This window comes from Mandrillus leucophaeus, unplaced genomic scaffold, assembly GCF_000951045.1.
Source record: "Mandrillus leucophaeus isolate KB7577 unplaced genomic scaffold, Mleu.le_1.0 Scaffold643, whole genome shotgun sequence".
NCBI classification, from domain to species: domain Eukaryota; kingdom Metazoa; phylum Chordata; class Mammalia; order Primates; family Cercopithecidae; genus Mandrillus; species Mandrillus leucophaeus.
The window spans coordinates 43,848-54,934 of NW_012106953.1; the positions used below are offsets into that span (position 1 = coordinate 43,848).

The window sequence follows — 11,087 nt, forward strand, 5'->3', positions numbered from 1 at the left end:
GGTTTTTTTGTTATTGTTACTGTTGAGCATTAGAAGTTTTAAAAATATATTCTGGTTATTAATCCCTTATCAGATGTATGATTTGCAAATATTTTCTCCCACTCTGTGGGTTACTTTTTCACTGTTGATAGTGCCTGGTATTGTATTTTGAAAGAAGGTATCAATCCACCTCAAATTCAGGTAGAACATAAAAAATCAGAGGCCAGGTAAACTAAGGACTATGGATAAGACCAAGAACAGTTTTTATATTTTTAAAGGGCCATTAATAAAAAAACAGACAGACAAACAAAAAAAACCCACAAGAATATGTGACAAAGACCATACATGGCCTGCAAAGCCTACTGGTTATTGTTTGCTCTTTTATTCAAATACAAATTTATCATTAAAAAAAAAAGATTTGAGAGTTTTTCTATGTGAACAAAATATATTTTTTTTTTTTTGAGACAGGGTCTCGTTCTATCACCCAGGTTGGAGTGCAGTGGCATCATCTTGGCTCACTGCAACCTCTGCCTCCTGGGCTCAAGTGATCCTCCCAGTTAAGTCTCCTGAGTAGCTGGGACTACAGGTGGGAGACACCATGCCTGGCTAATTTTGTATTTTTTGTAGAGATGGGGTTTTGCCATGTTGCCCAAGCTGGTCTCAAACTCTTGAGCTCAAGAGATCCACCTGCCTCGGCCTCCCAAAGTGCTGAAATTACAGTTGAGTCACAATGCCCAGCCTAAAAGACTTTAAAGCATAATGTTTTTTCTCCAAATAGGAGAGCTAATAGTCTTGTTTGTCAGTGTAAGTAATTTAAGCATGGTGCTAGGATTCATATTCTAAGCCAAATGACTCTGCAAAGCTGTGAATTACAGCTTGGCAGAGTGTCAGACTCCATTACCTAAGTTCTAAATAGTATGCTGAAAACGAAAAAAATATATAATATCCTATGGTATGCTGAAAAACTACCTAGGAAGCCCCGATTATATTTTAGTCTTAAAATAAAGCTGAATGTCTGAACTCATATGTTATTTCTTCTGTAAAACTCCCATTTGAAATTTGCCAGAGCCTCTCCTACCTTCCTTGTATAAGACGTTCACTCTTACTCTTTTAAAAGCTTAATGAAAAATTGAGGTTTGTGGCTTCAAACATGAAGAACTCATTCAAGCGTAATGAAATATTTCTGTACCCTGTTAAATTGAAAGGGTTAATCAAATTTAAGCTGGATATTTAAGAACCAGGAATCATTTCTTCCTAGCATTATTCTTGCGATTTGGCAAACTATTTCTATTTTAAGTGCACCTTATAAGATGAATACAAATATAATAAACATGTTAAGGCATTTCTAATCTACAGCTTCTTTTCCTTAGCTTCCAAAAAACAACCTGTAAAAGATACAGTGGTTGCAACTATGCATATTTCAACAGTGATCCTGATGTGTTGCATGACAGTTTTAGAAGTTTTTCATTTTTAGAAAACCATCCATTTGCAATGCACCAAATTAATATTATAATAATCTAAAATTCTGACAGGACACAGGATGATAGAAAAGTCTACACTTGGAGTCAGAAATATGTTCAAATTCTAGCCCCACTCTATGACCTTGAGTCTGGTCTGAATCCTCATTTATAAAATGGGCACCTAGGAAAAGTAGTTCAACAAATATCTTCTTTACACAAATGTCACTTATCTACTAAAATGAGAAAATCTTGTGGATACAGACCATAGCTTTTTTATATGTACAGTCCTAATATAAAGCAGAATATCTAACCCATAACAAGGACTACACAAAATGTTTGCTGAATGAAAGCAATCAAGACAAAACTAACAGTACATCATTTATAAGATAACTTTTAAATACTAGACAGCAATCATAAAACACGAAGGGCAATCAGAAAATAAGAAAATACATTTCAATCATAAATTCAACAAGTACCAGGTAGAGGCCCCAAATTTAAGTTAATGATTGCTAACTTGTAGTTTCAAACCTGCAACGAGACTGAGAAGACAGCGATGATGGTGCTTAAGCTAATTTTAATATTTTAGAATAGATAATATAAATTGTCTATTTACCCATGCTTGCTTAGTCATGGTTAACATTGCTAACCAAAACACTTTCTTTTTTGCCCAAAATAATATCAACTCAGTAAGATAAGATTTTATCTATAAGATGCTCCACTAACAAATAGATATTATTTTGAGTAATAGGGGCTTTTGTTGTATATATCCCCACACACATACAATTGAATAGGTTTTATTCATTTTTATTAATTTATTTTAGAGACAGGGTGTCGCTCTGTTGCCCAGGCTAGAGTACAGTGGTGCAATCATAGCTCACTGCAGCCTTGAACTCCTGGGCTCATGCAATCCCCTCTAACCTTAGCCTCTTGAGTAGCCAGGACTACAGGTGTGAGCCACTGCACTTGCTAAACAGGTTTTAGACAAAAGCAAAAGGGAAAAAGAGAGCAGAATATTTGTAGGCTGAACCGAAATCAATCAAAGGCAGCAATCTTAAGCCAACCCCAGCTCACTCCTATCCACCAGACCTATGGACTGACTATTCTAATTAAACCTACTGGTTATTCTAGTTTAAGAAAGTGACATATAAACACAGGAATTTACAGCAGAATAATTACCTCACGGACTTCATCATCTTCTTCATTAGTATTTTTTTGTCTGCTTTCTCTGAAACGACGTACCTAGATCATAACAGAGTAAATCACAAACATGTTGCTTATTCCAGTTATGTAAATATAAAACAAGGGCTACAATTAAGAAATGCTTTATGTTATAAAACTTGCAAATTTAACAGCCTGTCTCAAAAGAGTAAATAAATCACATTTTTCCAATTATTAACATTAAAATTGCACAATGTACTCTTAAAAAAAAAAAAAAACCTCATATTGACCAGAAGCAAAATTGTATTACCTGCTGCCAAAATGTTTCACATCACTGAAAAAGTCTTTCTGACTGTAGAGGAAAAATTCTAATACCCCATGGGTGTTACACTTCAGTAAACTAGTTAAAAACAAAAATATCTCCTTGACAAGGCTTGAAATATTTATTACATTGCAAATCACTCTCATGCACCTGGCTGCAAGACATCCAGGAGGCTCTGTGAAATGGGATCTGAAGTGGGTGGCCCCCTGAAGATCCATTTTTATCAACAGTCAACTCGTGAAGGTTTGCTGAGCATGGTCCTGGTATCAAGAAGGAGACTACAGGTTTCTTTTTTAATGGTTCCTGCTCACAAGGCTCTTATTATACAGCTATGTTTACATTCTTTAAGCCTATTTATTTAATAATCTACTCAGCACATATTTACTGAGCACCTTCAATGTGCCACATACTACCACAGAAACTGAGAACACAATTATTAACAAAACAGACAAAAACCTGCTCTCATGGAATCTATAATCAACTGATTATATGGGAGAGGGAACAGCAAATAAGACTCCAATGTAAGAGACTGGAGCAACAAGAGGAATCAACAAGACACCGAAAATATGCAGCCAGGGAGGCAGGACGATAACAAGAGTCTGGTATCCTGAAATCCAATAAAAAACAAGTTTCAACAGAAGGTCAAGTGAGATGTAAGATAGAAAACTGACAGTGGATTTAGCAATGGCAGTCACTGGTGATCCTGACAAGTGCAGCTTCACTAGAATGTTGGGATCAAGAGCCTGAGTGGATAGATTTAACAGAAAACGGAGAGAGAAGAATGAGGCAGCAAATACAGAAATCTCTTTGAAGCGATTCTGCTCTAGAAGAGGAACAGAGAGCAGTAACTAAAGGAAAATGGGATTGAGAGTTTTGTTTCTTAAGCTGAAAGAAATAACAGCATGTTCGTTATGATTCAGTAAAGGAAAAATACAAGAATAACAATATTTTAAAAGATCACACAGCATGTAACAGTGCCTACGTAATATGTAGCATACCAAAGGTGCTAAGCCATTCATAGAAAAGAAATGAGAGTCAGAGTGGAAACATTGAACAGGCGCTATGTGTCCGACAGTATTCTAAGGATTTTACATGGATTAATTCTTTTAATCCTTACAACAACCTTGAAGAAGGGCCTATTACCATCACCATTTTATCCTCAGATGAGGATACTGAGGGATAGGTGGGTTTAGATAACTCAAGGATGGGTACACAGCTAATAAGGGTTTTGATTTTGAACATGGGTGTCTGGTCCAGAGTCACCATGACTCACACACTCTCTCTCTCTCTCTCTCACACACACACACACACTCCACACAGACTTTGCTGCTCAGGAGTCATGATGTCACTCCAGGTGGGGATGGTCATGTTTTATATCTGGTATGTACCTGAGAAATCTATTTATGCTATAAATTAGCAAACCCAACACATTCAGAGTCATAGAGTGAATGGTTTTAGAGTGTGAACTGCCTATCCTACCTCTGGAAGTACTTGGTATTAAATAATATTAGTAACACATTGACACCATAAGGCTTTAAGAGAACCATGTTAACAAAAAGCACTAAAACAAGGGAATGAGTTGTTTTTTTTTTTAAGTAATGTTGTTTTGTTCTTCTGCTTAGGGAGAATCTGGGAAATACAGAAAGTGATCCACTGTAATAAAACTACCTTGACATAACTGTTGATAATATATCTGGGATATTTTCTTTATTTACATGAACATACACGATTACATGTAAAATAAAAATAATTGAGATTACACTATGCAGCTCATCTTTGAAATTCTTTTCCCAATTAACATTAGATTAGAAATATCTTCTCATGTTCTTCCAAAATGTCATTTTTAAGGGCTGTATAAAATTTTATATGGTATATGCACCAACATTTATTGTACCAAAACATTTCCAATTATTCCCCACTATGAACAACACTGAGATGAATCACTCCATACACAAATCTCTATCTCACTATATTTGTAGGGAAATTTCCCAGGCTGAGTTAAAGGGTAAATCTTAAGCCTCTTAATATACATTGCCAAACTGCTTTTCAGCAAAGCTATTCAAAAGTAATACTACTACCAGCAGTGTGCTAGATACTATTTTTCTCAAATTGCTGCCAACTTGACAAACAAAAGATGTATTTCAGTTTCTTTGATTATCCTAGGCTAAACACCATTTTCATATGCTTATTAGCCATTTACATTTCTTTTATGAACCACCTACTCATGTCCTTTGTTCATTATTCTATCAAAATGTTTAATTATTTGTAAGATTTCTAAGAGCTCATTAATATTATATTAAGAATATTAACCTTTTTTTGCCCACATACAAATATTTTCGTGTATCTTTTAATTTTGTTTTTTGACAATGTGATATGCAAACATTTAAAATTTCTATGTAGTCAAGTCTAGACAGCTTTTCCTGTAATTCTTCCACTGCTTCTTGTTTAGCAGAAATTTTCTAGATGAAATTCAAGATCTCAATCAAAACTTACTAAAAAAATTAAAATGAACAAAAGTTAGCATCCTATAAGGTTCATTTTAAAGCCCTTTCAGGATCTTCAAGAGAAGATACTACCCATGGGGAACAAAACACTTACTTAGTACCAACCATATGCAAGACTCTGTTCTAGGCATTTTCTACATTTTCTAATTTAATCTTCATTTTATCAATTCAATTTTATAAATGAGAAAAACTAAACAAATCAGAGAGGTTAAATAGTGATTTACCAGAAAAAAATCTCAGAGCTACTCTTAAAGAGGGACTATTTAAATACACCAAGACACTCAAATTAGCTACTTACCTCCTCATCGATTTTGTCCTCTAGGGCATCAATATGACGCTCTTTAAGAAATCGCTGTGTTTTTTCCAACTGGTATTTCACTAGTTCCTCAATGGCATCTTTCTCCTCCTTGTCCACAAATTCTTGTACTGCTTCACCCATCCCTCTTTCTGTTAGTAGTGAGAGCTGCACATTCTATAAGATACAAATCACTGGATGCAGAAATAGTATTTATTTTTTACAGAATAATTATAGATGAGCAAGGAAAATTACCAAGTATGTTACCAGAGAAAAACTATACTGAACAGTTGTAGTTAAGCCTACTAATACCAGGAATCAGAAAAAGCAAAGTCAAAACCAGAAAAGGGAGAGGAGTACAGGACAGGTGAAATGTAGAGGCCTGATGGCTAGGATATGGAGTTCAAAAATGGCAGCTATGATTAATAGAGATGAAATTAACCAGTGTGGTAGGCAAAATAAGAGCCCCCTAAAGATGTACATGTCTTAAACTCTGGGACCTGTGAATACATGGCAAAGGGGAATAAAGGTTGCTAATCAGCTGTCTGTAAAATAGGGAGACTATCAGAGACTATACAGGTGGGCCCAGTGTAATCATAAGGGTCCTGAAAAGCAGAAGAGGGAGGCAGATGGGAGCTGGAAGGAAAAATAACTCTGGGGAAATGGTTAGAGAGATACAACACTGCAGGATTTGAAGATAAAAGAGGATCAAGAGCCAAGGAACATAGTGGGCACCTCTAGAAGCTGGAAAAGGTAAGGAAATGGATTCTCTCTTAGAGCCTCCAGAAAGGAAGACCGCCATGCCAAAACTTGATTTCAGTCCTGTGTAAGATTTCTGACCTACACGACTGTAAGATAATAAATTTGTGTTGTTTTAAATCACTAAGTTTGTGGAAATTTGTTTCAGCACCAACAGGAAACTAATACAACTGGAGGATCTTAGAGTGGCATATACTCATGACAGTAAGTTTCAGTGGCTTCACCATCATGTGGCTGTCTTTGTTTGTAGAATATTTCTGAAATTACATCCAAATGTGAGAAAACTAAATCTGGATTGAGATCTTTGCAATAGAGATATAATTAACATTAATTAAACACTAATTTTCTTTGATGTGCAGCAACTGCAAATGAATGTAAATGTCACCCTGAGTTTCACTTAAGAATGTCCCTGATTTAAGTTAAAATTATTCATTTAGTTTAATAATTGCAACAGAGATACAAAGAAAGAGAATAACAACATCAATAATAACAGCTATATTAATAACAGTATTAACTACTAAAATTAACCACTAATTATCCCTGCTGTGCGGCAACTGTAATTGAATGTAATTAATTGTCACCCTACTTCATAGAAACATTCTGAGGATTCATTTTGTTTAAACTATCAACTAAACATATCCTAAATTAAAATCTGTTACTATAGGGTAGCCATTATTCAAAATGTGAACTGTAAGAAATTACCTTCTCTGCAGTTTGAAAATACTGTTTTACAAGATCTTCTACCCTTAAAGTTGTTCCTTCTGAAGGTTTTGTGATAAGCTTCCCAAAGTTTATCTCTTCTCCTAGAAAAAAAGAAGTATATCAAAAAATAGCTTCTATCATAATGTTAAAGTGCCCATACTCATTGCAGTTGTCAGTGGAGAAGGTAAGGCCAAACTTTATCAACTGCTAGCTTGCTCAACATGGTAAATTTTGAGGCAAAACAAGCCATTTTTGTTAATAGCCACAGTCTTTTCTCCACAGTCAGTATTTCTTGTCCATACCTCCAAGATAGGTGTCTTGTAGCTGTTCTCACTGGGTGAAGCACAGACTTCTGGAGGTCCTCAAGACCCATTCAGGAAGTGATAACGTCAAAAATACTTTCATAATAATCCTAAGATCTTATTTGCCTTTTTGCCACCTGCCATCATTGCTACACTGATGATGCAAAAAGCAATCGTGGGTACTGCTGGTGCCTTGTGATGGGTCAACGTGGTAGCATAAAACTCTACTATGAACAGTAGACACGACCATGTACTCATAGCTCAATGCACAACACCACTTTCACTTAAGAATGTCTCTGATTTAACAGCTAAAATTATTAATTTAATTAAATCTCAGCCCTTGAGCACATATCTTTTTAACATCCTGTGAGACAAAGGGGAAGTATGTTTAATGCACTTCTGCTGCATTACTAAGCAAGATGATTGTCTCAAAAACAGTAGGCACAGACTAGAAAGAGCACTCGGTAGGAAGTTAGGAAGCACAGAGACCAGTATTTGCTCTGTCAATAACCCTTGTCAGGTAAATGCATGTTAAATGTCTACATGTAAAAACATAGGATCCCTGCCCATAAGAAAAATGACTATAATACAAGGTGGTAAGTGCTCTCGAGAATATAACACATAGAGAAAAAGCAATTAATTCTTTTCAAAGAAGGCAGAAAATCATGTATAGGTATCAAATGCAGCTGTCATTTGAATCAACACATCCTTCTAATCTATGTGCAGTTTATTTGTTTTGGTTATTATTAGGATTGTTTCCTATGCCTATAAATCTGCTTATCCTTTCTATCATGTTATAAACAAAGAAACAACAACAGACCTCTTAAAAAAAAAAAGTTTTCAGAGAAAGTCTTCCATTTCTTTTTTGATATCCACAGGTTGAAAAATTATGACTATCTAGCCCTTTCCTAGCCAAGGGAAGCGGTGACAGACGGTACCTGGAAAATCGGGACACTTCCACCCTAATACTGTACTTTTCCAACTGTCTTAGCAAATGGCACACCAGGAAATTATATCCTGCGCCTGGCTCTGCTGCTCCCACACCCACTGAGCCTTGCTCACTGCTAGTACAGTGGGCTCGGGGAGGAGTGTCTACCATTGCTGAGGCTTGAGTAGGTAAACAAAGCAGCCTGGAAGCTCGAACTGGGTGGAGCCCACCGCAGCTCAAGGAGGCCTGCCTGCCTCTGTAGACTCCACCTCTAGGGGCAGGGCATAGCTTAACAAAAGACAGCAGAAACTTCTGCAGACTTGAAAGTCCCTGTCTGACAGCTCTGAAGAGAGCAGTGGTTCCCCCAGCATGGAGTCTGTGCTCTGAGAATGGACAGACTGCCTCCTCAAGTGGGTTCCTGACCCCTGTGTAGCCTAACGTGAGACACCTGCCAGTAGGAGCCCATTGACACGTCATACATCTGGGTGCCCCTCTGAGATGAAGTTTCCAGATGAAGGATCAGGCAGCAACATTTGCTGTTCTGGAGTATTCACTGTTCTGCAGCCTCTGCTGGTGATACCCAGGCAAACAGGAGTATCTCCAACAAAGATGGAGTGAACCTCCAACAAACTCCACAGACCTGCAGCTGACTGTTAGAAGAAAAACTAACAAACAGAAATGAATAGTATCAACATCAACAAAAAGGATATCCACACCAAAACCCATCTGTAGGTCACCATCATCAAAGACCAAAGGTACACAAAACCACAAAGATGGGGAGAAACCAGAGCAGAAAAGCTGAAAGTTCTAAAAATCAGAGCGCCTCTTCTCCTCCAAAGGATCACAGCTCTTTGCCAGCAACGGAACAAAGCAAGACGGAGAATGATTTTGACGAGCTGACAGAAGTAGGCTTCAGAAGGTCGGTAATAACAAACTTCTCCGAGCTAAAGGAGGACGTTCGAACCCACTGCAAGGAAGCTAAAAACCTTGAAAAAAGATTAGATGAATGGTTAACTAGAATAAACAGCGTAGAGAAAAATTTAAATGACCTGATAGGGCTGAAAACCATGGCACGAGAACTATGTGGCACATGTGCAAGCTTCAGTAGCCGATTCGATCAAGTGGAAGAAAGGGTATCAGTGATATATATGCACCGATACAGGAGCACATAGATTCATAAGGCAAGTCCTTAGAGACCTACAAAGAGACTTAGACTCCCATACAATAATAATGGGAGACTTTAACACCCCACTGTCAACATTAGACACATCAACGAGACAGAAGGATAACAAGGATATCCTGGATGTGAACTCAGCTCTGCACCAAGCGGACCTAATAGACATCTACGGAACTCTCCACCACAAATCAACAGAATATACATTCTTCTCAGCACCACATCACACTTATTCCAAAATTGATCACATAGTTGGAAGTAAAGCACTCCTCAGCAAACGTAAAAGAGAAATCACAACAAACTGTCTCTGAGAACACAGTGCAATCAAACTAGAAATCAGGATTAAGAAACTCACTCAAAACGGCTCAACTACATGGAAACTGAACAACCTGCTCCTGAATGACTATGGGTAAATAACGAAATGAAGGCAGAAATAAAGATATCCTTTGAAACGAATGAGAAGAAAGACACAACATATCAGAATCTCTGGGACACATTTAAAGCAGTCTGTAGAGGGAAATTTATAGCATTAAATGCCCACAAGAGAAGGCAGGAAAGATCTAAAATCAACAACCTAACATCACAATTAAAAGAACTAGAGAAGCAAGAGCAAACACATTCAAAAGTCAGCAGAAGGCAAGAAATAACTGAGATCTGGGCAGAACTGAAGGAGATAAAAACACAAAAAACCCTTCAAAAACATCAATGAATCCAGGAGCTGGTTTTTTAAAAAGATCAACAAACTTGATAGACCATTAGCAAGACTAATAAAGAAGAAAAGAGAGAAGAATCAAATAGACGCAATAAAAAATGATAAAGGGGTATCACCACCGATTACACAGAAATAGAAACTACCATCAGATAATACTATAAACACCTGTATGTAAATAAATTAGAAAATCTAGAAGAAATGGATAAATTCCTGGACACATACACCCTCCCAAAACTAAACCAGGAAGAAGTTGAATCTCCGAATAGACCAATAATAGGCTCTGAAATTGAGGCAATAATTAATCGCCTACCAACCAAAAAAAGTCCAGGACCACATGGATTCACAGCTGAAGGCTACCACAGGTACAAAGAGGAGCTGGTACCATTCCTTCTGAAACTATTCCAATCTACAGAAAAAGAGGGAATCCTCCCTACCTCATTTTATAAGGTCAGCATCATCCTGATACCAAAGCTTGGCAGAGACACAACAAAAAAAGGGAATTTCAGACCAATATCCCTGATGAACATTGATGCAAAAATCCTCAGTAAAATACTGGCAAACAAAATGCAGCAGCACATCAAAAAACTTATCCACCAAGATCAACTTGGCTTCATGCCTGGGATGCAAGGCTGGTTCAACATACGCAAATCAATAAATGTAATCCATCATATAAACAGAACCAAAGACAAAAACCACATGATTATCTCAATACACACAGAAAAGGCCTTTGACAAAATTCAACAGCCCTTCATGCTAAAAACTCTCAATAAACTAGGTATTGATGGGATGTAT

At 37.0% G+C, this 11,087-nt stretch overlaps 1 protein-coding gene across 3 annotated transcripts in view; it reads right to left on the minus strand.

Moving 5' to 3' along the window:
* MRE11A (MRE11 meiotic recombination 11 homolog A (S. cerevisiae)) overlaps positions 1 to 11,087 on the minus strand; it is an 84,627-nt gene that overhangs the window by 37,604 nt on the left and 35,936 nt on the right. For all 3 annotated transcript variants that reach the window (XM_012000925.1, XM_012000926.1, XM_012000927.1), the window contains exons 12-14: positions 7,180 to 7,280; positions 5,722 to 5,895; positions 2,616 to 2,678 (exon numbers count right to left, since the gene is read on the minus strand). In XM_012000925.1, coding sequence (XP_011856315.1) covers positions 2,616 to 2,678; positions 5,722 to 5,895; positions 7,180 to 7,280 — 338 coding nt within the window. The remainder of the gene's footprint in view (positions 1 to 2,615; positions 2,679 to 5,721; positions 5,896 to 7,179; positions 7,281 to 11,087) is intronic.